The sequence below is a fragment of the Dama dama genome, chromosome 24 (genome assembly GCF_033118175.1).
Source record: "Dama dama isolate Ldn47 chromosome 24, ASM3311817v1, whole genome shotgun sequence".
Lineage (NCBI taxonomy): Eukaryota > Metazoa > Chordata > Mammalia > Artiodactyla > Cervidae > Dama > Dama dama.
This window is the reverse complement of record NC_083704.1, coordinates 7,541,136-7,569,077: the sequence shown is the minus strand read 5'-3', so window position 1 is coordinate 7,569,077 and position 27,942 is coordinate 7,541,136. Positions and strand designations below refer to the sequence as shown.

Here is a 27,942-nt window from a genome sequence, read left to right as displayed (position 1 = left end):
GTTCCCTTTTCTCCACACCCTCTCCAGCATTTATTGCTTGTAGACTTTTGAATAGCAGCCATTCTGACCGGCGTTAGATGGTACCTCATTGTGATTTTGATTTGCATTTCTCTGATAGTGAATGATGTTTATCAAAGGTTTTTACTGCATCTATGAGGCTTAGTGGTAAAGAACCCGCTGCCAATGCAGGAGACACAAGAGACGTGGGTTTGATCACTGGGTCAGGAAAATCCCCTAGAGGAGGACATGGCAACCCACTCCAGTATTCTTGCCTGGGAAATCCTGTGGACAAAGGAGCCTGGCATGCTATAGTCCATAGCATCACAAAGAGTTGGATGTGACTAAACAACTTAACATGCATGCACATTGAAATGATCATGTTTTTTTCAATTTTCTTTGGTTGATATGGTGTATCACATTGATTGATTTGCATATGTGGAACCATCTTTGAGGCCCTGAGATGAATCCAGCTTGATCATGGTGTATGAAAAGGGATTTTTATGTGTTATATTGCTTTGCTAATATTTTGTTGAGGATTTTTGCATTTATATTAATCAAAGATATTGGCCTGTAATTTTCTTTTTTTGGCAGTGTCTGTTTTTAGTATCAGTGTTAAGGTGACTTCATAGAGTAACCTTGTGAGTGTTCCCTTCTTTTCAAACTTTAAAAAATTTTAATTAATTTATTTCCTTTTGGGAGCACTGAGTCTTTGTTGCAGTGCATAGGCTCTTTGTTGCTGCACAGGGGTCTTCTGTAGGTGTAGCAAGCAGGGTTTACTTTCTATTTGCAGTGCGTGGGTATCTCATTGTGGCAGCTTCTCTTGTTGCAGAGCATGGGCTCTAGGTGCAAGGGCTTTAGTAGCTGTGGCACATGGGCTCAGTTGCCCTGCAGTATGTGGGATCCTAGTTCCCACACCAAGAATCAGACCCAGGTCCCCTGCATTGGCAGGTGGACTCTTAATCTCTGGACCACCAGAAAAGTCCCCTTTTTTTCAGTCTTTTGGAAAAGTTTGAGAATTGGTATATATTCTTTTTTGTATATTTATAGAATTCCCTGGTGAAGTGATCTGGTCCAGGACTTTTGTTTGCAGGGAGTTTCTTATTACAGATTCTATTTCACTTACAGTGATTGGTCTGTTCAATCCATTTCTTCCTGATTCAGTTTTGACAGGCTGTATGTTCCTAGAAACTTACCCATTTCTTCTGTATTGTCCAATTTGTTGGCATATAATTGTTCATAACATTGTTTCTTTCTAATTTTTTGTCTTGTATTTCTGTGGAATTGCTTGTTATTTATTTACTTTCATTTCTTTTTTTTTTTTTGAGGGGAGTGGTGCACTGTCTTTTCTTCTTGGTGAATTCTTCACTTTGATAATGTGGTGTTTTACAGTGATTAATTTGTGGATATTGAACCATTTCTGCATCCTGGATATGAATCCCACTTGATGAAGATATATGATACTTTTAATGCATTGTCGAATATGATTTGCTAATATTTGGTTGAGGATTTTAGCATTTATGTTTATCAGTGACATTGGTAAGTAGTCTTTTTAATTATATCTTTGTCTGGCTTTGGTATTAGTGTGATACTTGCCTTATAGAATATTTAGAAGCATTTATTCCTCTGTAATTTTTTGGAATAGTTTGTGAAAGATAGGTGTTAACTTTTTAAAAAAGGTTTTGTGGCATTCACCCGTGAAGCATCTGGACCTGGACATTTTACTTGTTGGGTTTTTTATTACTATTTTAAGTTCATTACTGGTAATTGATATATTAATATTTCTGATTTTTCCTGATTCAGTCTTCAGAGTTTCTGCATTCCTTGGAATTTGGCTATTTTTTCTTCATTGTCTATTATATTGGCTTATAGTTGTTTATAGAAATCTCTTATGATTGCATTTCTGTGGTGTTTGTAACCTTTCCTTTTTCATTTCTGACTTTACTGATTTTAGCACTCTGTTTTTTCATGGTGAATCTTGTTCAATGTTTATCAATTTTATCTTTTCAAAAAATAGTTGTTAGTTTCACTGACTTTTTAAATTGTTTTGTCTTTTTTGGTCTCTATTTCATTTATTTCTGCTTTGATCTTTATGTTTTCTTTCCTTCTACTAACTTTTTTCTTCATTTTTCTTTTTCAAATTTGTCTAGGTGTAGGGTTAAGTTTGTTGGTTTTTTCTTTTTTTTTTTTGAGATTTTATTTTTGTTTCCTAAGTTAGGCTTCAGTTTAGTTGCTCAGTCATGTCTGACTCTTTGCGACCCCATGGACTGCAGCACTCTAGGCTTCCTTGTCCATCACAAACTCCAGGAGCTTACTCAAACTCATGTCCATGGAGTCAGTGATGCCATCCAACCATCTCATCCTCTGTCATCCCCTTCTCCTCCTGCCTTCAATCTTTCCAAGCATCAGGGTCTTTTCCAATGAGTCAGTTATTCGCATCAGTATTGGAGTTTCAGCTTCAGCATCAGTCCTTCTGATTTGAATATTCAGGACTGATTTTCTTTAGGATGTACTGATTGGATCTCCTTGCAGTACAAGGGACTCTCAAGAGTCTTCTCCAACACCACAGTTCAAAAGCATCAATTCTTTGGTGTTCAGTTTTCTTTATAGTCCAACTCTCACATCCATACATGACTACTGGAAAAACTATAGCTTTGACTAGATGGACCTTTGTCAGCAAAGTAATGTCTCTGCTTTTTAATATGCTGTCTAGGTTGATCATAGCTTTCCTTCCAAGAAGCAAGTGTCTTTTAATTTCATGGCTGTAGTCACCATCTGGTAGGCTTGTATTACTATAAACTTCAACCTTCAGAGACTTTTCTTGTATCCCATAGATTTTGAATTGTGTTTCATTTTCATTTGTCTACAAATATTTTTTTATTTCCTACTTGATTTTTTCAGTAATCCATTGGTTGTTTAGTAACATACTGTTTAGCCTTTATTTATTTGTGTTCTTGGACTGCAAGGAGATCCAGCCAGTCCATCCTAAAGGAGATCAGTCCTGGGTGTTCACTGGAAGGACTGATGCTGAAGCTGAAACTTCAATACTTTGGCCACCTGATGCGAAGAACTGACTCATTGGAAAAGACCCTGATGCTGGGAGGGATTGTGGACAGGAAGAGAAGGGGATGCCAGAAGATGAGATGGCTGGATGGCATCACCAACTCGATGGACATGAGTTTGAGTAAACTCCGGGAGTTTGTGATGGACAGGGAGGTGTGGCGTGCTGTGATTCATGGGGTCACAAAGAGTCGGACACGACTAAGCGACTGAACTGAACTGAACTGAACTGATTTGTGTTCTTACAGTTTTTTTCCTTGTAGTTGATTCTAATCTCATAGTTTTATTGTCAGAAGATACCCTTGCTATGATTTCATATTTTTAAAATTCACTTAGACATATTTTGTGCCCTAATATGTGATCCATCCAGGAGAATGTTCTTTGTACACTTGAAAGGAAAGTGTAATTTTCTGCTTTTGGGTATAGTGTTTTGTGTATATCTATTAAGTCTGTATGGTCTATTGTGTCATTTAAGGCCAATGTTTTCTTATTGGCTTTCTGTCTGGATGATCTCTCCATTGATGTAAGTACAGTGTTAAAATCACCTGCTATTGTTTTACTACCAGTTTCTCTAGTTATGTTGTTAATATTTGCTTTGTATATTTAGGTGTTTATGTTGGCTACATACATATTTCCAGTAGTTATATATTCTTATTGACCTCAAAATCCATCTTTGTCTCTTTACAGTCTTTGTTTTAAATTCTATTTTGTCTAATAAAAGTATTGCTATTCCAACTTTCTTTTCACTTTCATTTTTTTCATGGAATGACTTTTCCATCCCCTCACTTTGTCTTTGTGTATGTTTAGATTTGAAGTGAGTGTCCCATAGGCAGCACAGTTAGTGTCTTTTAGACAGCATAGTGAGTGTCTTGTAAGCAGTGTATGTGTAGATTTTGCCTTTTTATCCATTCAGTCACTCTGTATCTTCTGATTTGAGCATTTAGTCTGTGTACATTTAAAGTAATTATTGATGGATCTGTTCAGTTCAGTTCAGTCACTCAGATGTGTCCAACTCTTTGTGACCCCATGGACTGCAACACGCCAGGTCTCCCTGTTCATCACCAACTCCTGGAGTTTACTCAAACTCATGTCCATTGAGTCTGTGATGCCATCCAACCATCTCATCCTCTGTCGTCCCCTTCTCCTGCCTTCAATCTTTCCCAGCATCAGGGTCTTTTCAAATGAGCCAGTTCTTTGTATCAGGTGGCCAAAGTATTGGAGTTTTAGCTTCAACATCAGTCCTTCCAATGACTATTCAGGACTGATTTCCTTTAGGATGGACTGGTTGGATCTCCTTGCAGTCCAAGGGACTCTCAAGAGTCTTCTCCAACACCAAAGTTCAAAAGCATCAATTCTTCTATGCTCATCTTTCTTTATAGTCCAACTCTCACATCCATACATGCCTACTGGAAAAACCATAGCGTTGAATAGACAGACCTTTGTTGGCAAAGTAATGTCTCTGCTTTTTAATATGCTATCTAGGTTGGTCATAACTTTTCTTCCAAAGAGTAAGCATCTTTTAATTTCATGCCAGCAGTCACCATCTGCAGTGATTTTGGAGCCCAAGAAAATAAAGTTTGTCATTGTTTCCACTGATTCACCATCTATATCCCATGGAGTGATGGGACCAGATGCCATGATCTTAGTTTTCTGAATGTTGAGCTTTAAGCCAACTTTTTCACTCTCCTCTTTCACTTTCATCAAGAGGCTCTTTAGTTCTTAATAATCCTACTTTAGTTCTTAATCATCCTACTATCTTTGTACATGGTTAGTTTACTACCTTTACTGTTTATTTGTCTTTACCAGTGACTCTTTTCCTTTTTAAATTTTGGCCTTTTTTCTTTTACTTGGAGAAGTTCCTTTAACATTCCTTGTAAAGCTGCTTTGGTGGTGCTGAACTCTGAGCTTTTGCTTGCCTCTAAAACTCTTTATGTCCAGAAAATCTGAATGAGAATTTTGCCAGGTAGAATATTCTTGGTTCTAAGTTTTCCCTTTCATCACTTTAAGTATATAATGCCACTCCCTTCTGGCCTGCAGTTTCTGCTAAAAGGCCAGCTGATGGCCTTATGAGAGTTCCCTTGTATGTAACTTCTTGTTTTTTCTTTTTCTTGCTTTTAATATTCTTTCTTTATCTTTAATTTTTGCTGTTTTAATTACAGTGTGTCTTGTTGTGGTCCTCTTTGGGTCAGTCCTCTCTGGGACTCTCTGTGCTTTCTGAACCTGAATACCTATTTCCTTTCCCAGGCTCGGGGATTTTTTCAAATATGTTCTCTGCCTCTTTCTCTCTCTTCTTCCGGGACCCCTGTACTCTACAATGTGAATATTAATGTGTTTGATGTTATCTCAAATGCCTCTGAAACTATCCTCACTCTTTCTTTTTTCTCTCCTGCTTCACTGATTTCCACTACTCTGTCTTCCAGCTCACTGATCTGTTCCTCTGTACCATCCAATCTACCATTGATTCCTTTTGGTGTTTTTTTTTTTTTTTTTGGTCCATTATTGTATTCTTCATCTCTGTTTTGTTCTTCTTTATATTTTCCAGCTCTGCTAAAAATTCTGGCTTCTCTGTTTGTCCAATGTTTTCTGGACTTCTTTGACCATCTTCACCATCAAACATTACCTGAACTCTATTGGGTATATTACTTCGCTCAACTTCATTTAATTCTTCTTTTGGGGTTTTATCTTATTTCTTCACTGGGAGCATGTTCCTCTGTTACCTCATTTTGTCTAATTTTCTGTTTTTGTTTCTATGTATTTAGTAGGTTTGTTATGTTTCCTGACTTTGGAGAAATGGCCTTTTGTGGGAAACATCCTATGTGTTCCAGCATCATGCTCCCCTCTGTCAACAGAGCTATGTGCTCTAGAGTTTTCCCCTATGTGAGCTGTATGAGTCCTTCTTTGTGCAGACTATGTGAGTGGTCTTGTAGATATGGCTGGTTCGTGGTCTAGTTGGTTGACATATGCAGAGGTTGTCAGCCATGGTTGTTGGAGCCAGATCATTGTGTAACTGACTGTTGAGCCCCTAGAGGTGCCTTGGCTAGTGATGGCCCGCTGATGGTGGAGCTGTGTTCTGGGGTGGGGGGTTGTGGGGCCAGCATCCCCATATCTAGCGTTGGTCTGCTATTGGTTAAGCCTGATTTCTGGTGCACCTGCCTGTGTGGGTTCTGAAGTTTCCGAAAGTTGTTGCTGGCCTACTGTGAGTGGGGCTGGATTCCAGGGTAGCTGACTGAAGTGCTCAAATTTCTCAGAATTGGTTTTGGTCTACTGATGGATGGGGTGTAGGCCCAGAAGGTCTTAGGGCTGATGTAGGCCTGCTGATCGATTGGCTGAGCCCTGACAAGGCAGGTTGTAGGGTTACAGTGGTTGTGATGGTGGTGTGTACCCACTATTGGTGGGACCAAATCATAGGGTCACTGACTGGAGGCCCTGAGGGCCCCTGGTCCAGTGCTTGCACACTGGTGTATGGGGCTGGTTCCTGTGCTCGCTGGTGGCCAGGGCCTTATCCAGTGGCAGCTGTGGGCTCAGGGGGTCTTACGGAAGCCAAACTTCTAGTGAGTAGAGCTGTGTCCTCTCTTGCTTATCTGATTGACCTGAGGCTGCCCGGTACTGGTGCCTACAAGCTGATGGGCACTGGGGTGGGACTGGTTTCTGGTGGATGGTAAGCTGGAGAGAGGATTCCACAATGGTACTTGCAGCAGTAGATTGAGTTCCCCAAAATGGCTGCTGCTGGTGTCTATGTCTCCAGGGGAGTTCTACTTGAGCCTCCTCCTTCTCTAGAAGACTTTCCAAGATCAACAGATAGGCCTGACCCAGGTAACTTTCAAGTTATTGTTTCTGCCCTGAGTCCTGAAATGTGTGAAATTTTGTGTTTGTCTTATGATAGTGGAATCTCTGTGTCCTAAAGCCTTCTGATTCTCCTGAAAGTGAGTGCAGCTGGCCTTGAAAAGCAAATGTTCTGGGGGTTCATTTTCCTGGTGTATGATGCCTGGGCTGGGGAGCCTGGTTTAGGGCACAAATCCGTTGCTCTTTGGTGAAAGTCTCTACAATTATGATTTTCTTTCTGTTTGTGGGTCACCCACACAGGGGTATGGTCTTGACTTACTGTGCCTCCACCTATCCTGTCTCATTGTGGTTTCTTCTTTATATCTTTAGCTGTAGAATGTATTTTCTATGAAATTTCAATTTTTCTCATCAGTAGTTGCTCTGTAAGTACTTGCCATTTTGGTGTGCACATGGGAGCATGTTAGCTCAAAGTCTTTCTAATCCTCCACCTTGGCTTCTTATTTCCATAATTATTCTACATAATTTACTACTTAGTGCTACATTTTCTTTCACCAGATTACACAGGCCTTTGCTCCTGAGTATTTTGCTGCTTCTATTCTTTGTTTTCCAATGGTAGCAATCCCACTTTGTTTTGTAGTTATGGACTGAATGAATTCTATAACATTTATATAGGTAGAACTACTGATGCCGCTTCAGCACAAACATTTATAATGATATTCTAGTCATTTTAATATATGTTCTGTGTCCAGATTTTTAAGAAATCTCCACACTGTTTTCCATAGCGGCTGTACTAGTTTGCATTCCCACCAACAGTGTAAGAGGGTTCCCTTTTCTCCACACCCTCTCCAGCATTTATTGCTTGTAGACTTTTGGATAGCAGCCATCCTGGCTGGCGTGTAATGGTACCTCATTGTGGTTTTGATTTGCATTTCTCTAATAATGAGTGATGTTGAGCATCTTTTCATGTGTTTGTTAGCCATCTGTATGTCTTCTTTGGAGAAGTGTCTGTTTAGTTCTTTGGCCCATTTTTTGATTGGGTCATTTATTTTTCTGGAATTGAGCTGCAGGAGTTGCTTGTATATTTTTGAGATTAATCCTTTGTCTGTTTCTTCATTTGCTATTATTTTCTCCCAATCTGAGGGCTGTCTTTTCACCTTACTTATAGTTTCCTTTGTAGTGCAAAAGCTTTTAAGTTTCATTAGGTCCCATTTGTTTAGTTTTGCTTTTATTTCCAATATTCTGGGAGGTGGGTCATAGAGGATCTTGCTTTGATTTATGTCGGAGAGTGTTTTGCCTATGTTCTCCTCTAGGAGTTTTATAGTTTCTGGTCTTACATTTAGATCTTTAATCCATTTTGAGTTTATTTTTGTGTATGGTGTTAGAAAGTGTTCTAGTTTCATTCTTTTACAAGTGGTTGACCAGCTTTCCCAGCACCACTTGTTAAAGAGGTTGTCTTTTTTCCATTGTATATCCTTGCCTCCTTTGTCAAAGATAAGGTGTCCATAGGTTCGTGGATGCCATATGACCCAGCAATCCCACTTCTGGGCATACACACTGAGGAAACCAGATCTGAAAGAGACACGTGCACCCCAATGTTCATCGCAGCACTGTTTATAATAGCCAGGACATGGAAGCAACCTAGATGCCCATCAGCAGATGAATGGATAAGGAAGCTGTGGTACATATACACCATGGAATATTACTCAGCCATTAAAAAGAATTCATTTGAACCAGTCCTAATGAGATGGATGAAGCTGGAGCCCATTATACAGAGTGAAGTAAGCCAGAAAGATAAAGAACATTACAGCATACTGACACATGTATATGGAATTTAGAAAGGTGATAACGATAACCCTATATGCAGAACAGAAAAAGAGACACAGAAATACAGAACAGACTTTTGAACTTTGTGGGAGAATGTGAGGGTGGGATATTTCAAAAGAACAGCATGTATACTATCTATGGTGAAACAGATCACCAGCCCAGGAGGGATGCACGAGACAAGTGCTCCGGCCTGGTGCACTGGGAAGACCCAGAGGAATCGGGTGGAGAGGGAGGTGGGAGGGGGGATCGGGATTGGGAATACATGTAAATCCATGGCTGATTCATATCAATGTATGACAAAACCCACTGGAAAAAAAAATAATAATAATAATAAAAAAAAAAATTAAAAAAAAATAAAATAAAATATCCACAAAAAAAAAAAATATATATATGTTCTAATGAACTTTAAGTCCTGCAGAAGGAGGGAAAGAAGTGGGTATTACAAACTGACTTCCTCTTTCAGGAAACCTTTGAGAAGGCAAGCTTGAGTAGCAGTAGCAGTGGAGCAGGAAGCCTGAAAAGTGAACTTTCAGAAATCACAGACCTCCCTCCTGAAGGCTTCCAGGCACCATGTGGTAAGGACGAAGACCGGACCTGTGATGGACTCTTATCAGATGATAACTTCAATTTGGAAAATATTGAGAAAGGTATTTCTAGTGAAAAGATTACAACATGAATACACTCTTGATTCCTTTGTGTTTCAAGGTTCATTTGCTTTTTATTTTTATTAATGTGCAGATATATATTCAGAGCTTGATGATGAATTGGACATTTCGGATAACTTTAGCAGCTCCAGCTCAAGCCCTTTGAAGGAATCGACATTCAGTAAGCTTTCTTGCCAACTTGTGGATGCTGGCAGATAGAGGTCAGGAAATTGTACTTGGGAGTCAAGCAGATGTCATCGCCTACATAAATGAATGGTTTGTTTCCCAGGTGCAGTGCCCATTAGCGACAGGTCTGTCACTCTGACAGAGCCCAAAGTCCACCTGGCACTGTGGCTTTCCATTGCCTCCTGTCAAACGAACTGTTTAATTATTTCTTCCAGCAAACACAGATTCTAACTGGGGAGTGGAGATAACTTATTTGGAAACATACTAACTAACCACAGGACTAGTGGAAGTGACCTTTTTGAGTCTGTTGATCAGAGGTTAGAAACCTGGAGAAGAAATTAGTCTTGCTGTATACTAAGTTTTGTATAATTTTACTTACATTAATATAAAGGGATATATTTTCCTTAAAACACTAAAGTTAAATAAATATTATAATTATTTAGAATTATGAAAAACACCATACAGATTCAGTAAATATGTTAATCTTTACTCTTAATTTGAAACAGTAAAAAAAAAAATAGACTGGGGCATGGGAAAGTAAAGATATATTTAGATACAATTTAAAGAATCTTCTCTATAGAAACACAGGATTCAATTCACTAAACAAATCTGAAATTGAAATAAAATGCCAATTAAAATAGAAAATTGACAGAAAAAAATACCTCTTATTTTAATTTATTTTTTATTGAAGGATAATTGCTTTATAGAATTTTGCTGTGTTCTATCAAACCTCAACATGAACCAGCCATAGGTATACACATAAGGCCTCCCTTTTGAACCTCCCTCCCATCTCCCGCCCCATCCCCACCTCTAGGTTGACACAGAGCCCCTGTTTGAGTTTCCTGACTCTTTTAAAAGAGTAAGTTGATGGAATATTAAATAGGATAGATAGAAATACTCTGAAATAAAGTGTAAATAATCCCTTCTCGATGACTATACTATGAAAATTTTGTAAAAGAAAGTTTAAAATAGTATCTCTAAGGATCAGAGTAGGACTCTAAGGATTTTGCTTCATACTTTGTCTCTTTTCAAAATTAAATGGTCCATCAAAGTGGATTATAGACGTTGCACATTTTCTGGGGCAATGTCAAATTCCAACACTCTGTTCTGTTTTCCATATAAATTCCTGCCCTGCCTGCTAAATAAAATGTCTTGATTTGTGATTGAGAAAACACGAATATTATGTAGCAAAGATATTTGTGCATTTAAACATATGTAGCAGATTCTAGAAGCAGTTAATTACTAACTGAGGTGAATTTTGAGGTGATGGGATATTGTGTATCCACAGTAACAAGGATGGGGAGGGTCAGTGGGAGGAAGGAAAAGCTGGAACCTTACACTTGTATGTGGTTACTTCTAGCTCTCTTGGCAAGGGATTTAGGATGATGATGATACAGATGCTTTATGTACTTTGTTAGCAATTAATAATGGAGTTTGTTTGTTTAGCACTTTTTCTTTGAGAAAGGACCCTTAAACAAACCTGTTAATAAATAGTAATTTGCAACATTATATTTTAGCTGATAGTATCATAAATGAAGACAGCCTTTATAGTAGGTACAATTGGTTAGGTATTTTTAAACAGGCAAATGAGTGAATAAATAAATGATTTGCAGCAAGAAAATGTGAAGTTATTTTTATTTTCTTGTTTCAGGCACTTTAAAAAGAAGTTTTAGTGCTTCAGGGGGAGAAAGACAATCCCAAATGAGGTATGTAGACATTGAGTTCCTAGGAACATTTTTAGGCTCTGCAGAGCTGTTTTTGTGGCTAAATTGATACCTGATAGCAGAAGTTACCATGGGCATGTGGTACCAGAAACTGTGGGAACCCACTCTCCCAGAACTGTTTGCATTTCACCAAGGACCGTGCTGGGAAGAGCATTAAGCTTGGGCATGGGTTTTAGTCTGGCTTTGCAATCCTCAGCCACTCAGTTAGTCTCCCTGAACTCAAGAGTGGCCCAGGGTTGTAGGGCTTCATGAGATTATCTGGGGCTGTGGCTCCCTATCCCTTATTTTTCTACATCCCTGGGGTATAGATGCCTATGGCAGATGTAGCAGGTGTAGACCACGTCACACCCAAGTCAGCCAGCAGGAGGGGGATGGGATGCAGAGACACATCCTTCCTTTTATGGATGCGACCCAGATGTTGTGTTCTTCCCTTCTGCTCACTGATCATTGAGCAGAGGAGAATCTAGCTACAGGGGAGAATGAGCATGTTTGGGGCATTCCATCTTTAAAAAAGAAATCATTATTTTGTAATGACTAGCACTTTCTGCAATATTTGTCTCTTGGGCTAGGAACTGAAACAAAACTCTTTGATATGGCTTTTTGCAAGTTCCTGGTAGCCTTCATGAGAACAGTTCAGTGATCTTGGGTGAGGCTGGTGGGAGCAGAAGCCTGACTGTGGTGGTTTCAGAGGTTACAGAAGCAGAGACAGAGAGAAACCAAAGAAAGTGTTGAGCTGACAGTGAGTTGGTGGGAATGTTTGATGGGAAAGGGCCTTCTAGAATCAGGGTGGCTGAAGGGTGAGTGGACTGAGGAGAAGCAGCTGATGGAGAGGGGAAATTGTAGCTGGTTCCCAGTCTCAGAGCGGCATGGACCTGAGAACAGCCCTGGAAAAGAGGAAAGGGCAGCTTTTGTGTGTGTCTGAAGAAAGAGAGGCAAAGATAAATTTAAGCTGAAGGGGCAGAGAAGAGGGATATATTTGGTAGTTTCTGCTTATTAGATGATGTTCCATCTCACTGCGGAGGATCCTTTAGTCAAAAGAGTGTGATCGGCAGGGGAGAGCTGGCATCGAGATGGCAGGGAGCTGAGCAGGGACAGGCAGGGGCTGTTGACAGTGCTGGGTCTAGGGAGTGCCGGCCGGGTCAGGTGTGAGAGGTTGTGCTTTACCAGGCAGGCTTTGTGGGCACAGGAAATAAAAGACGACTTGGGCTGACTTATGTTCTTTAGAAAGCTTTCAAGGACTCACATAATTATGGAACGCACAGAATCAAACTATGAAGGGATAGAAGCCAGGTCAGGCCCTGAGGTCTGTGGAGGAGGCACTCCTGGAAGATTTGCCAAGGCTCTACTGCAGGCCTGAATGAGCCTCCAAGCTTGTTTGCTCTGTCTGCATGTCACCTCTCTAAGGATCCAGTGTCCTGCAGGGGAGTTGGCTTGGCCTGATTCCCTGCTGTGGGAGGGCCTGAGCCCCTTCACTGGCAGCCCCTGCAGGTCCCTCATGGGCCACACTGTTTAGTCAAAGATACAACATCACTGATAAGTTTATCTTTTCCAAGAAAGGGTCAAGAAGGTTAGGGTAAAGTCTATTTATTTCCTAAATCTTTTCTGGTGTTGCTAGTAACACGGTTCCATCACTTCATGGCAAATTGATGGGGAAACAATGGAAACAGTGACAGACTTTATTTTCTTGGGCTCCAAAATCACTGCAGCTGGTGACCACAGCCATGAAATTAAAAGACACTTGCTTCTTGGAAGAAAAGTTATGACCAACCTAGACAGCATATTAAAAAGCCAAGATACTACTTTGCCAAGAAAGGTCCATCTAGTCAAAGCTACATTTTTCTCAGTAGTCATGTATGGATGTGAGATTTGGACCATAAAGAAAGCTGAGAGCTGAAGAATTGATGCTTTTGAGCTGTGGTATTGGAGAAGACTCTTGAGAGTCCCTTGGACTGCAAGGAGATCCAACCAGTCCATCCTAAAGGAAATCAGTCCTGAATATTCATTGGAAAGATCGATGCTGAAATTGAAACTGAAGCTCCGATACTTTGGCCACCTGATGTGAAGAACTGACTCATTGGAAAAGACCCTGATGCTGGGCAAGATTGAAGGCAGGAGGATAAGGGGATGACAGAGGATGAGATGGTTGGATGGCATTACCAACTTGATGGACATGAAATTGAGCAATCTCCAGGAGTTGGTGATGGACAGGGATGGCTTCAGTCCACAGGGTCACAAAGAGTCAGACACAACTGAGTGACTGAACTGAACTGATGCCATAAAGTACACCATCAAAAGTCTTTTTCTTTTTTATTGGACACTTTACTCAGTGATACAAAGTTGCATAAATATATAGAAAAGATGCAAAACAAGTATGCAAAACAAGATGCAAAAAAATTGTTGGGTCCACAAACATGAACAATGGACAGAAGATTAGGCAGAGTCTGAGGGATCCACCTGATGCGAAGAGCTGACTCATTTGAAAAGACCCTGATGTTGGGAAAGATTGAAGGCAGGAGGAGAAGGGGACAACAGAGGATGAGATGGTTGGATGGCATCACTGACTCAATGGAGATGAGTTTGGATAAACTCCGGGAGTTGGTGATGGACAGGGAGGCCTGGAGTGCTGCAGTTCATGGGGTCGCAAAGAGTCGGACACGACTGAGCAATTGAAGTGAACTGAACTGAACCAGTCCACAAATACTTGTCAGTTAATAGATGAATGACTGTAATCTTAGCACAAATTCTGTATCTCTGTCTATAATTGGACTAAAACCTCGCCTCCTGGCTTGAACCTACAGCCTTTGCCATAGTCAACAGCTTAAACCCTTTTTAAAGATCCTGTTGCTTAGGCATAAGATTTTTCCATGTTGCCAAGGCAACAGAATACAGTTGGTAGGCTAGTTTCAGACATTGAATGTTTGCAGTATCAGAGATACCTGTGGTTCACAGCCTCTTTGATGAATCAATGTATGCATAATTGTTTTCAAGGATGTGTGCCTGATTCTAGTCTTTGTGTATAGAGATGATTGGAAATGTTTGTGACCATCCAGTATCATACATGTGACTGGAAAGAACTTGTGTGATCTCAGGACCTAGGAATCTTGCCTCCCTATAACAAAAGTTGATTATTTTGATTTAAAGCTATAGAGAATAGAGACTCCCACTACTTTTTCATAATCCAGTTTCTAATAATCCAGATCTAGTTTCACTTAAATTGATTGCATACATTTGATCACTGCTTGCTGCTGTTAACCTGGCCTAGAAGCTGATGTCACAATCAAGCGGTCTTAGAAAAACTATTTGCTGTCAGTTGTTGTTGCTCAGTTGCTCAGCTGTGTCCCACTCTTTGCGATCACATGGTCTGCAGCACTCCAGACTTTCCTGTCCTTCACTATCTCCCAGAGTTTGCTTAAACTCATGTCCATTGAGTTGATGATGCCATCCAACCATCTCATCCTCTGTCACCACTTTCTGTCCTGCCCTCAAGTTTTCCCGGCATCAGGGTGTTTTCCAATGAGTCACCTCTTTGCATCAGGTGGCCAAAGGACTGGAGCTTCAACTTCAGCATCAATCCTTCCAATGAATATTGAATTCCTTTAGGATTGACAAGTTTGATCTCCTTGCTGTCCAAGGGACTCTCAAGAGTCTTCTCCAGAACCACAATTCAAAAGTATCAATTCTTAGCATTCTTTATGGTGCAACTCTCACATTCGTACATGACTACTGGAAAAACCATAGCTTTGACTATCCGGACCTTTACTGGCAAAGTGATATGTCAGCTTTTTAATAGTGTATCTAGGTTTGTCATAGCTTTTCTTCTAAGGAGTAAACATCTTAATCTCATGGCTACAGTCACCATCTGCAGTGATTTTGGAGCCCAAGAAAATAAATCTGTCACTGTTTCCATTGTTTCCCCATCTATTTGCTGTGAAGTGATGGGACTGGATGCCATGATCTTCGTTTTTTGAATGTTGAGCTTTAAGCCAGCTCTTTCACTTTCCTCTTTCACCTTCTGCCACTGGAGTGGTGTCATCTGCATATTTGAGGTTATTGATATTTCTCCCAGCAATGTTGATTACAGCTGTGACTCATGCAGCCTGGCATTTGGCATGATATACTCTTTATTTAGGGCTTCCCAGGTGGCTCAGTGGGTAAAGAATCTGCCTGCAATGAAGGAGACACAGGCAGAAGTGAGTTTGATACCTGGGGTCAGGAAGATCCCCTGCAGGAAGGCTTGGCAACCCACTCCGGTATTCCTGCCTGCAGAATCCCATGGACAGAGTAGCCTGGTGAGCTGCAGTCTATAGGGTAGCAAAGAGTTGAACACAACGGAACTGACTGAACATGCACACTCGCACACACTCTGTATATAAATTAAATAAGCAGGATGACAGTATACAGCCAGCCTTCACAGGCTCCTTTCTCAGCTTGGAACCAGTCCATTTTCCCATGTCCACTGCCCACTGTTGCTTCCTGACCTGCATACAGGTTTCTCAGGAGGCAGGTAAGGTGGTCTGGTGTTCACACTTCTTTAAGAATTTTCCACGGTTTGCTGTGATTCACACAGTCAAAGGCTTTAGCATAGTCAATGAAACAGAAGTAGATTTTTTTTCTGGAATTCTCTTGCTGTTTATATGTTCCAACAAATGTTGGCAATTTGTTGTCAGTAAAATCATTCTATCCTTTTCTATGACAATTCTAAAATTTCCTGGCTTATTGCTTATTAGTTCCTAGCTACGATTGGAGTACAAGTGGAGAGCCACAGTAGCACCATGCCACCTTCCTGCAGGGATACCAACTCCATTAACGTTACAGGTGAACAAAAAGCCCTTAATGAGCAGGAGAAAACATCCATACATAATGTCACTTATTCACACAGAGTATGATGTCACTGCCTGAAAGACACTTTCAAGATGTAAAATGCTAGTGAACTTAGATGGTGAGGTTGCATCATCTTAATGTTGTAAGCCAGGCTTCTCGTTTCATCATAAGGTCAAATATTTCTTCTATCAGCATTAAATTGTATTGACTACTTTTCATAGTTGAATTAAATGATGTGATGCACTTGCAATGCATGTGAAAATATTCCTCAGTTCAGAGATACATTTAAAAGAATTTGATGAGGTATAAAATTCTGGACTCTATCTTCTTCATGACCAGCATGCCTCTGACAAAATAACCATCTAAATAATTTGCCTCACACTTGCATTTATCAGTGAAAACTTGATTTAAAAAATTACAAAGCTAATACCTCCAGTTGCCCCCTTACCTGTATTGGTCAGGTAAGGTGTGAGTTGTCGGCTATTACTCATATTTGGTGCTTCAATTTCTGTTTTAGCTTATGAATTCTGCATGAGGAATTTGGTTTGTGAATACACACCAGATCTGAAGAGAGCTGAAAAGACCTTTAAGAATTTTTAAAAACCTTCCATTTCTCTGAAATTGTTTTATCGATCTGAAATGTTATTGATCAATTCCCATTTCAAAACTTTCAGAAGACACAAACTTCATTATGATAAACCTTTTCACCACAAAACATTTCTATAACGTTTTCTTTGTGTTGGGCCATTTCTGGCTATTTTCCAGCTTGTACTGTCATAGGAAACCACCCTCTGAAGCCATAATGTCCCATTAGACATAAACATTCAGTCTGGTTCAATCTAGAGGCAGACTTCCCTTAGTTCAGTTCAGTTCAGTCGCTCAGTCGTGTCTGACTCTTTGCGACCCCATGAACTGCAGTATGCCAGGCCTCCCTGTCCATCACCAACTCCTGGAGTTTATCCAAACTAGTGTCCATTGAGTCTGATGCCATCCAACCACCTCATCCTCTGTCATCCCCTTCTCCTCCTGCCTTCAGTCTTTCCCAACATCAGGCTCTTTTCAAATGAGTCAGCTCTTCACATCAGGTGGGTCCCTCAGACTCTGTCTAATCTTCTGTCCATTGTTTGTGTTTGTGGACCCAATACTTTTATAGTTAAAAGTTGTCATTAAGAGTTTTTTCTGTTGTGAAATTTCAGATGACTATGTTTTCTTATGATCTGTGATATAATTTCCAGAGAAATTAACAATTTTTCTGCTATACCTGTGTAATCTTGTAACTTCTAAGACTGTGGGGACAATTTCTTTTCAATATTCCATCTCCAATATCTAACACGGTGCCTACACACAGTGAGCACTTAGTAAATATTTTTGAATGAGTGAGTGAATGTGTGATGGTTATTTTTAAAGATTCCCTGAAATTTCTTAAGGAGAACTTTAAAATCATATAAAGGGGCAGCAAAGCTGAAAGCAACTCAGCATTACCAGGGAGGTCTATTTCATATATGCCCACTAGCATATTTTTTTTTCTTAAAATATCTTTTTACTGAAGTATAGTTGATTTACAATATTGTGTTAGTTTCAGATGTACAGCACAGTGACTTGTATTGTGTTAAATGTTATTACAAGATAATGGCTCTGTTTTCCTATGATGTGCAATATATCCTCGTTTCTTATCTATTATGTATATAGTAGTTTGTATCTCTTAATCTCACATTCTTTTTTTTTTTCTGTATCTTTTTTTTCCCATTTATTTTTATTAGTTGGAGGCTAATTACTTTACAATATTGTAGTGGTTTTTGTCATACATTGACATGAATCAGCCATGGATTTACATGTATTCCCCATCCCTATCCCCCCTCCCACCTCCCTCCCCACCCGATTCCTCTCGGTGCACCAGGCCCAAGCACTTGTCTCATGCATACAGCCTGGGCTGGTGATCTGTTTCACCCTAGATAATATACATGTTTCGATGCTGTTCTCTCTAAACATCCCACCCTCGCCTTCTCCCACAGAGTCCAAAATTCTGTTCTGTACGTCTGTGTCTCTTTTTCTGTTTTGCATATAGGGTTATCATTACCATCTTTCTAAATTCCATATATATGCGTTAGTATACTGTATTGGTCTTTATCTTTCTGGCTTACTTCACTCTGTATGATGGGCTCCAGTTTCATCCATCTCATTAGGACTGATTCAAATGAATTCTTTTTAATGGCTGAGTAATATTCCACGGTATATATGTACCACAGCTTCCTTATCCATTCATCTGCTGATGGGCATCTAGGTTGCTTCCATGTCCTGGCTATTATAAATAGTGCTGCGATGAACATTGGGGTGCACGTGTCTCTCTCAGATCTGGTTTCCTCAGTGTGTATGCCCAGAAGTGGGATTGCTGGGTCATATGGCAGTTCTGTTTACAGTTTTTTAAGGAATCTCCACACTGTTCTCCATAGCGGCTGTACTAGTTTGCATTCCCACCAACAGTGTAAGAGGGTTCCCTTTTCTCCACACCCTCTCCAGCATTGATTGCTTGTAGACTTTTGGATAGCAGCCACCCTGACTGGCGTGTAATGGTACCTCATTGTGGTTTTGATTTGCATATCTCTGATAATGAGTGATGTTGAGCATCTTTTCATGTGTTTGTTAGCCATCTGTATGTCTTCTTTTTAATCCCACATTCTTAAGTTATCCCTCCATTCTTCCCTCACCCCTATGGTAATCAGTTGTTTGCTTTCTACATCTGTGAGTCTGTTTTGCATAAATGTTCATTTGTATTATATATTAGATCCTAGAGAGGCTCATCAGGATTAGGAGACTGGACCACCTAAGAGCCTCTCTGGTCCCTTTAATCTTGCCTCAGGTGGTTTCATTGCTAATTTTCCTTTGATTAGCAACTGTTCTGCCGTTTGGAACTCAGAGAAGATCATGAAGTCTGGAGTCTTGCATACAAGGAATGGGGGATAAAAAGGCCTTCCTGCCCTGGAGTCCCACAGGGCCCTGCTCAGCACAGTTCTATTAATCTTTTGTATTGCCTTTTTTTTTTTTCCAATTTTATTTATTTCTTTCTGATCTTGCTTCCCTTGTGGCTCAGCTGGTAAATAATCCATGTGCAATGTGGGAGACTTGGATTCTATCCCTGGGTTGGGAAGATCCCCTGGAGAAGGGAAAGGCTACCCACTCCAGTATTCTGGCCTGGAGAATTCCATGGACTGTATAGTCCATGGAGTCTCAAAGAGTTGGACATGACTGAGTGACTTTCACTTTCTGATCTTTACTATTTCCTTGGGTTTTGATTGTTCTTCTTTCTCTAATTCTTGTAGGTGGTGGGTTAGGTTGTTCATTTGAAATTTTTGTTGCTTTTTGAAAAAAAAACCAGTATTACTTTACTCTTAGTGAGTTTCCTGCATTTCATAGATTTTATAAAATTATGTTTGTCACTTCTCATGACATAGTTTCTAATTTCTTGTTTGATGGCATCATTAGCCCATTGGTTTTTTAGTAGGAGCTTGTTTAGTCTCCATGTGTTCATTACCCCCTCATCTTTCTGTGGCTGATTTCTAGTTTCATGCTGTTGTGGTCAGAAAATATGCTTGACATTTTTATTCTCTTGAGTTTGTTGAGGTTTGCTTTGTGGCATAGTATTTGGTCTATTCTAGAGAATGTTCCATACGTGCTTGACAAGAATATGGTATACTCTGGGCTTTTGGGGATGTGGTATCCTGTAGATACAGTTAACTCCAACTGGTCTTTTGTCATGTCGGACCTCTGTTGTCTTATGGATTTTCTGTCTAGAAGATCAGTCCATTGATGTCAGTGGGGTGTTAAAGACTCCTACTATTATTGTATTCCTGTCAATATCTCCCTTTATGGCTGTTAGTTTTGATTTATATATATATATATATATATATATATATATATATATATATATATATATAATATATACATACACATACACACACAAATATATATACTCTGATATTAGGTGCATAATCTTAATAAGTGTCATATCTTCTTCTGCTATTGATCCCCTTATCATTATATGCTATTCTTTCTTCTTCTTTCTAAACTTTGTTTTAAAGGCTATTTTTTGTGATACAAGTATCAGTCAGTTCAGTCACTCAGTCGTGTCTGACTCTTTGCGACCCCATGAACCTCACAGCATGCGAGGTCTCCCTGTTGATCACCAACTACCTGAGTCCACCCAAACCCATGTCCATTGTGTCAGGGATGCCACCCAACCATCTCATCCTCTGTCGTCCCCTTCTCCTCCTGCCCTCAATCTTTCCCAGCATCAGGGTCTTTTCCAATGAGTCAGCTCTTCGCATAAGGTGGCCAAAGTATTGGAGTTTCAGCTTCAGCATCAGTCCTTCCAATGAACACCCAGGACTGATCTCCTTTAGGATGGACTGGTCAGATCTTGCAGTCCAAGGGACTCTCAAGAGTCTTCTCCAAAAACACAGTTTAAAAACATCAATTCTTTGGCGCTCAGCTTTCTTTATAGTCCAACTCTCAAATCCATATATGACTATTGGAAAAACCATAGCCTTGACTAGACAGACCTTTGTTGACAAAGTAATGTCGCTGCTTTTTAATATACTATCTAGGTTGGTCATAATATTCCTTTCAAGGAGTTCACTTTCTGCCATAAGGGTGGTGTCATTTGCATATCTGAGGTTACTGATATTTCTCCTGGCAATCTTGATTCCAACTTGTGCTTCCTCCAGCCCAGCATTTCTCATGGTATACTCTGCATATAAGTTAAATAAGCAGTTTGACAATATACAGCCTTGACGGACTCCTTTTCCTATTTAGAACCAGTCTGTTGTTCCATGTCCAGTTCTAACTGTTGCTTCCTGACCTGCATACAGGTTTCTCAAGAGGCAGGTGAGGTGGTCTGGTATTCCCATCTCTTGAAGAATTTTCCACAGTTTATTGTGATCCACACAGTCGAAGGCTTTGGTGTAGTCAATAAAGCAGAAATAGACGTTTTTCTGGAACTCTCTTGCTTTTTCGATGATCCAGCAGATGTTGGCAATTTGATCTCTGGTTCCTCTGCCTTTTCTCAAACCAGCTTGAACATCTGGAAATTCACAGTTCATGTATTGCTGAATCCTGGCTTGGAGAGCTTTGAGCATTACTTTACTAACGTGTGAGAAGAGTGCAATTGTGCGGTAGTTTGAGAATTCTTTGGCATTGCCTTTCTTTGGGATTGGAATGAAAACTGACCTTTTCCAGTCCTGTGGTCACTGCTGAGTTTTCCAAATTTGCTGGCATATTAAGTACAGCACTTTCACAGCATCATCTTTTAGGATTTGAAATAGTTCAACTGGAATTCCATCACCTCCACTAGCTTTGTTTGTAGTGATGCTTCCTAAGGCCCACTTGACTTCACATTCCAGGATGTCTGGCTCTAGGTGAGTGTGAGTGATCACACCATCATGATTATCTGTGTCATGAAGATCTTTTTTGTACAGTTCTTCTGTGTATTCTTGCCACTTCTTCTTAGTATCTTCTGCTTCTGTTAGTTCCATACCACTTCTGTCCTTTATTGAGCCCATCTTTGCATGAAATGTTTCCTTGGTATCTCTTTTTTTCTTGATGAGATCTCTAGTCTTTCCCATTCTATGTTTTCCTCTATTTCTTTGCATTGATCGCTGAGGAAGGCTTTCTTATCTCTCCTTGCTATTCTTTGGAACTCTGCATTCAAATGGGTATGTGTTTCTTTTTCTCCTTTGCTTCTTGTTTCTCTTCCTTTCACAGCTATTTGTGAGGCCTCTTCAGACAGCCATTTTGCTTTATTGCATTATTTTTCTTGAGGATGGTCCTGATTCCTGTCTCCTGTATAATACCACAAACCTCCATCCATAGTTCATCAGGCACTCTATCAGATATAGTCCCTTAAATCTATTTCTCACTTCCACTGTATAGTCATAAGGGATTTGATTTAAGTTATACCTGAATGGTCTAGTGGTTTTCCCCACATTGTTCAATTTAAATCTGAATTTGGCAATAAGGAGTTCATGATCTGCCCTGCAAATAAATTCATCAGTGCCATCTTTCTAGATTCCTTATATATGTGGTAGTATGTGATATTTATATCTCTCTTTCTGACTTACTTCACTGTATAATAGGCTCTACGTTCATCTACCTCATTAGAATGGACTCAAATGTCTTCCTTTTTATGGCTGAGTAATATTCCATTGTATATATGTATCTCAGCCTCTCTATCCGTTCATCTGTCAATGGACATCTAGGGTGCTCCAATCTTCTAGCTATTGTAAATAGTGCTGCAGTGAACATTGGGGTACTTGTGTCTTTTTCAATTTTGGTTTCTTCAGGGTATATGCCTAGTAGTGGGATTGCTTGGTCATAGGGTGGTTTTGTGGCTGGATCAGTTTACATTTCCACCAGCAGTGCAAGAGAATTCCCTTTTCTCCACATCCTCTCCAGCATTTATTGTTTGTAGACTTTTTGATGATGGCCATTCTGACTAGTGTGAGTTGGTATCTCATTGTAGTTTTGATTTATATTTCTCCAGTAATGAGCAATGTTGAGCATCTTTTCATGTGTTTGTTAGCTCTCTGTATGTCTTCTTTGGAGAAATGTCCGTTTAGGTCTTTTTCCCACTTTTTGATTGGGTTGTTTGTTTTTCTGGTATTGAGTTGTATGAACTGGTTGTATATTTTGTAGATTGAGTCTTTGCCAGTTGTTTCCTTTGCTATTATGTTCTCTCATTCTGAGGGTTGTCTTTTCACCTTGTTTGTAGTTTCCTTTGCTCTGCAAAAGTTTTTAGGTTTAATTGGGTCCCACTTGTTTATTTTTTATTTTATTTTCATTACTCTAGGAGGTGTGTCATAGAGGATTTTGCTTTGATTTATGTCATCGAGTGTTCTGCCTATGTTTTCCTCTAAGACTTTTTTAGTTTCTGATCTTACATTTAGGTCTTTAATCCATTTTGAGCTTATCTTTCTGTATGGTGTTAGGAAGTGTTCTAATTTGATTCTTTTACATGTATATGTCCAGTTTTCCCAACACCACTTATTGAAAAGGCTATCTTTGCCCCATTGTATCTTCTTGCCCCCTTTGTTGATAATAAGCTACCCGTAGGTGTGTAGGTTTATCTCTGGGCTTTCTATCTTGTTCCATTGGTCTATACTTCTGTTTTGGTTTCAGTACCGTACTGTCTTGATGACTGTAGTTTTGTAGTATAGTCTGAAGTCAGGAAGGTTGATTCCTTCAGCTCCATTCTTTCTCAAGACTGCTTTAGATATTCACGATCTTTTGTGTTTCCATATGAATTGTGAAATTTTTTGTTCTAGTTCTGTGAAAAATGCCATTGGTAATTTGATAGGGATTGCATTGAATCTGTAGATTGTATTTGGTAGTATAGTGATTTTCACAGTATTGATTCTTCATACCCAGGAACATGAAATATCTTTCCATCTCTTTATGTTGTGTTTCATTTCTTTCACCTGTGTCTTATAATGTTCTGCATACAGTTCTTTTGTCTCCTTAGGTAGGTTTACTTCTAGATATTTTATTCTTTCTGTTGCAATGGTAAATGGAATTGATTCCTTAATTTCTTTTTCTGATTTTTCATTGTTAGTATACAGGAATGCAAGTGATTTCTGTGTATTGATCTTGTGTCCCTCAACTTTCTGATTGGATCTTTTTTTAAAATATTTTAAAATGTTCATTGTTGAGATCAGTTCTTTTCCTTTATAAAGTTTATTATTAGTCATGTTTTAAATTCTCTTGTGGTAAATTGTTTATTTCTGTTTCATTATTTTTCAGGGGTTTTCTTGGCTTTTTCAATTGACAGTAGTTCTTCTTTTTATTTAGCTTTCTCTGTCTCTATTACTATAGGTGAAACAGTTGTCCACTGCAGTCTTGAAATGGCTGTTTTTATGTGGGAACATCCCTCTGCACACTGTGTGTGCCTTGTACCTGCCTTTGACGGGTGAGCTGGATTTGAGGTGGATGCCAGTTATACCTTTCCTCAGGATGAGCTGGAAGCTATCCCCTTAATAGGCAGTGGTGCTAGAGATGGAGGGGCTAGAGTTGGCACCAGATCTGATGCAGGACTTCCTCTCTGCCCAGTGGCCATCACTGCCCTGTTAGGGGTGAGGTCTGCTTTTAAATTGCCAGAGAAGAAGCTAGCTCTATCCCCTTTAAGTGGATTTTTTCCCCTCTTCCATGCACCAAGACCTTTGCTTCAGTGGCATGGGGTGCTGAAACAAGTGTGGTCTGTACATTGATAGAGATCTAATGCACTGACTGTGTAGGCATCTGAAACTCCAGTCGGATACTGACTCAGATGTAAGCCCCATTTGTTTTTCATAGCCAATCATTTCTCTCTGCCTCTGCCACCACCCCCTACACATTTGTGGAACAACTCTGCTGGGCTAGCAGAGAGCTATGTGGACTCCTGGGATGTGTCAGAGGTTAGCTGTGGTAGAGCATCCCCATCAGAATCCGAGAAACTTCTGGGATGCTGCTTGAGTAAGCACCAGCAATGACCACTGCTGCCACTCTTGGGCTCTGCCCTGGGACCAGATTGCCTGTATGTCCCAAGAATTTTAAATTTCATTTAAATATTTAAAATTGCATTAATATTTCTATTTAGTACATGTTTAAATAATATTTTGGTTATTTTAGTTTAAAATGTTATTAAAATTAATTTCACTTTTTTCTTTCTACTTCTTAAAACTGTGGCTACCAGAAAATTTAGACTTCTGTTTATAGTTTGCATATTTCTGTTGGACAGTGCTGGGCTTGTCTAGAGGACTAAGGTGTGGGCTATGCATTTGCCCTTGCTGAGGGGTAACCTGTATACAAGGGAATGATTTGCTGGAACAGACGCTCTACCACTCATCTCAGTCCTGAGGCTTCTACCCACACTCATAAGGACACTGCTAAGATTATGCCCCTCTTTGAAAATATGAGGCAGGGGTCATCCCTTTTCCTTATGTAAACATGTGACAGGTGTAAGAAGAATGTATTGCCTATGTAAAACTGATGAGTTTCATTTAGTTTTCAAGGGTCTGGAAATATGGGCTGGGAATGGGACAGAAAAAATAAATAGGATCAAGGGAGGAGTGGATTGGTGGGGGATTGGAAGGATGGAAATGGAGAGGGAAGGAGTTCACAGTTAGATGTACACACTTTGATATTATTCTAGTAATTAAGTTGAGTGGTGAGTGAATGAGTGCCAAATTTGCTATGCTTGATAACTTGGGTATGTGTTGCATGTATGTATCAATATTTCTGTGACTATAGTGAAAAGGTTGGGGTAATAGAATTATCAGTCATGTTTCTTTGTGTCTGAGTCCCCATGTCAATTCCCACTTAGTAAATACCTATCATGTGCCTTAAGCATAGAGGATGTTTGATGTACTTTGGTTGTGTTGCAGTAGCTTATGGTTCTTATAATTTGTCAGGCCATAGATGTTTCTTATTTCTTAAAAAAAAAACTGTTAAGAACTTGTCTCTACTATTCTAGTAGATAAACAAGATTGAAGGTTATTTATGGCTGTCCTTAGTAGGGTCTAATGACTCTTCCACTCAGCTAAAGGTCCTGAGACCAACTTGCATGGTGATAAGGAAATCCTAAATCTTAGCATAGGGCAAAAAAGTGATGGTAAGAATGCTGAGAACATAAGGAAAAATATATTCCTCTTAAATGTAAAAATTATCTCATTTCATAGGAAGAGTTATAGTTTCTTAAGACAGCAGAAATAAAGCATGGAACATAGTAAATATAAAATTTTAAATGCTATTTCTTTTCATACAAAATAAGTATTTTTGTTTATTTTTTAAATTTATTTTTGGCTGCTCTGAGTCTTCCTTGCTGTGCTGGCTTATCTCTAGCTGGGGCGAGCTGAGGCTACTCTCTAGTTGCAGTGCACAGGCTTCTCATTGCAATGGCTTCTCTTGTTGCCGAGTGTGGGCTCTAGGGCACATCAGCTTCAGTGGTTGCAGCAGATGGGCTCAGTAGTTGTGGTTCCCAGGCTCCAGAGCACAGACTCAATAGTTGTGGCACAAGGGCTTCTTTGCTGCAAGTCATGTGGGATCTTTCTGGATCAGATATCAAAACTATGTCTCCTGCATGGCAGGCAGATTCTTTACCACTGAGCCACCAGGGAAGTTAAAATATTTTGATTTTAAATGTAACAAGAAAATCATTCAAGCCTAAGATTTAGGCTCGTAATTATTCTTAGAGCTTATGAACAACTGCGATGCAACCAGATTCTTCCAATGGTCATAGAATGTCCGTTCTGCTCTAAGTTCAATTATGTCTCTTTTTTCCTTTTATTAAACTCTTGAGGACATCTTCAGGAAAAACAAACCTATATTTTCGTATGGATTCATAAATCATAGTGAGATATAAGCTTTCAATAAATGTTAGTCAAATCAAAGTTGAATAAACCTTCTCATTCTGCTTACAGAGACTTCACTGGTGGAATAGGATCCAGACCGAGACCAGGTAATTTAGCTTTGTCAGCAGTAATATCACACACACCACCCTGAACTTCAGTGTAATTTGCATTACAGTCTCATGTCTTTCCCCCTTTTATTTCTTCAGCTTTGCTGCCTCTTGACCTGCTTCTGAAAGTGCCACCCCTCCTGCTCAGGGCCCACGTTAAGGAGCTAGAGGCTGAGTTAGTGACAGGGTGGCAGTCCCACAGCCTTCCCACTGTGATTCTCCACAGTCTCAAAGAACATGGTAGTACTTATATTAGATAACACTGGTCTCAAGCACACAATGGGTGAACACAGAATTGTGGTTGGGTCGGAATACCCAAATGATGCTTGGGAGGTAACTCTAGTACAAACAACAGGAGAATCTCATTTCATCCGTCCATCATTTTTATATAGTTTGCCAAATTAACAGTGTCAAGGTGCTTTCTGTGTTCACTTATTTGATGAAATATATGAGCTATCTTTCTAAAGTTTGTGTTTTTGCTTTGGTAGGAATGTTAGCCAGTTGAATTTTGAAGCTAACCGTGCATACCTAGTACCAAAAAAATAGTAACTATGTTTTACATACGTATTTCTATAAGCTGTGCACCTATATGATATAAGAGAGTAAGTGTATATTTTCTTCTGTCTCCTTTACTCTGATGCAGATAATTCTTTTTACTTATTTTATTTGATTAAAGCAATGTTATATCAAATTGTTTCCCTAATAAGGTAGAAATTATGAATTCTTAAAGAATAACAGTTTATAGTAATTGTTTGAGAAAAAAAGAGTGTGTTCTATAACATTTCTAATTTCTGTTAAAGTGGACCAAATGTTCAACAGGAACAGTAAAGTTTTTAACTAAACCTGGATAATTCAGGAAAAAAACACTTAGTGATTGTGCTTTTAACATATGTATATGACTCAAGTATAAGATTCTGTTTTACTATTTTGGTTAATTTGGAATTATTGCTTAATGTTGTTTTCATTTTAACTTCCTTAATTCGTGTTCTTTTGTAGAGTTAATACATATGAACTTTTAGGAGATGTGAGTTGATTTACTGTAATATTAGTCCATGTCTCCACATTTTTAAAATTTGCTTTGGAAGAGTTATTGACAGTTTGGGGACATTTACATGATCAGCATAGATGCAGAAAAGAGATAACTTTGTTATTAAGATGTCCAAAACATTATTAAGATGTTATGTTGACCATGCCCCACTCCAGCTATTTTGGTACAAGGTAAGTTCAAAATATAACCATGAAGCTAAAATGATTGTTATTGATTAATTTTGTAACAGTGAGATCAAAACACATACATATGTAAGCAATTTGAAGTTCAGTTGTGATTCATAAAAAGAATTACTTTTCCTAAAGGATATGTTGAGTTAGTTAGTTCAAGACTTGACTATGTCTGCAAAATTAATCAGATCTCTGGATATTT

The 27,942-nt window shown here is 39.3% G+C and overlaps 1 protein-coding gene across 7 annotated transcripts in view; it reads left to right on the top strand.

Annotated features, from left to right (window-relative positions):
* The window catches only part of NEK10 (NIMA related kinase 10), a 322,723-nt gene that overhangs the window by 201,853 nt on the left and 92,928 nt on the right, over nt 1–27,942 (top strand). For 5 of the 7 annotated variants that reach the window (XM_061127634.1, XM_061127631.1, XM_061127632.1 and 2 more), the window contains 4 exons: nt 9,128–9,311; nt 9,403–9,489; nt 11,146–11,200; nt 26,485–26,522. In XM_061127634.1, the coding sequence (XP_060983617.1) occupies nt 9,128–9,311; nt 9,403–9,489; nt 11,146–11,200; nt 26,485–26,522 (364 nt within the window). Of the gene's footprint in view, nt 1–9,127; nt 9,312–9,402; nt 9,490–11,145; nt 11,201–26,484; nt 26,523–26,621; nt 26,889–27,942 lie in introns of those variants that run through there. The other 2 variants (XM_061127638.1, XM_061127636.1) reach the window with 2 other exon arrangements.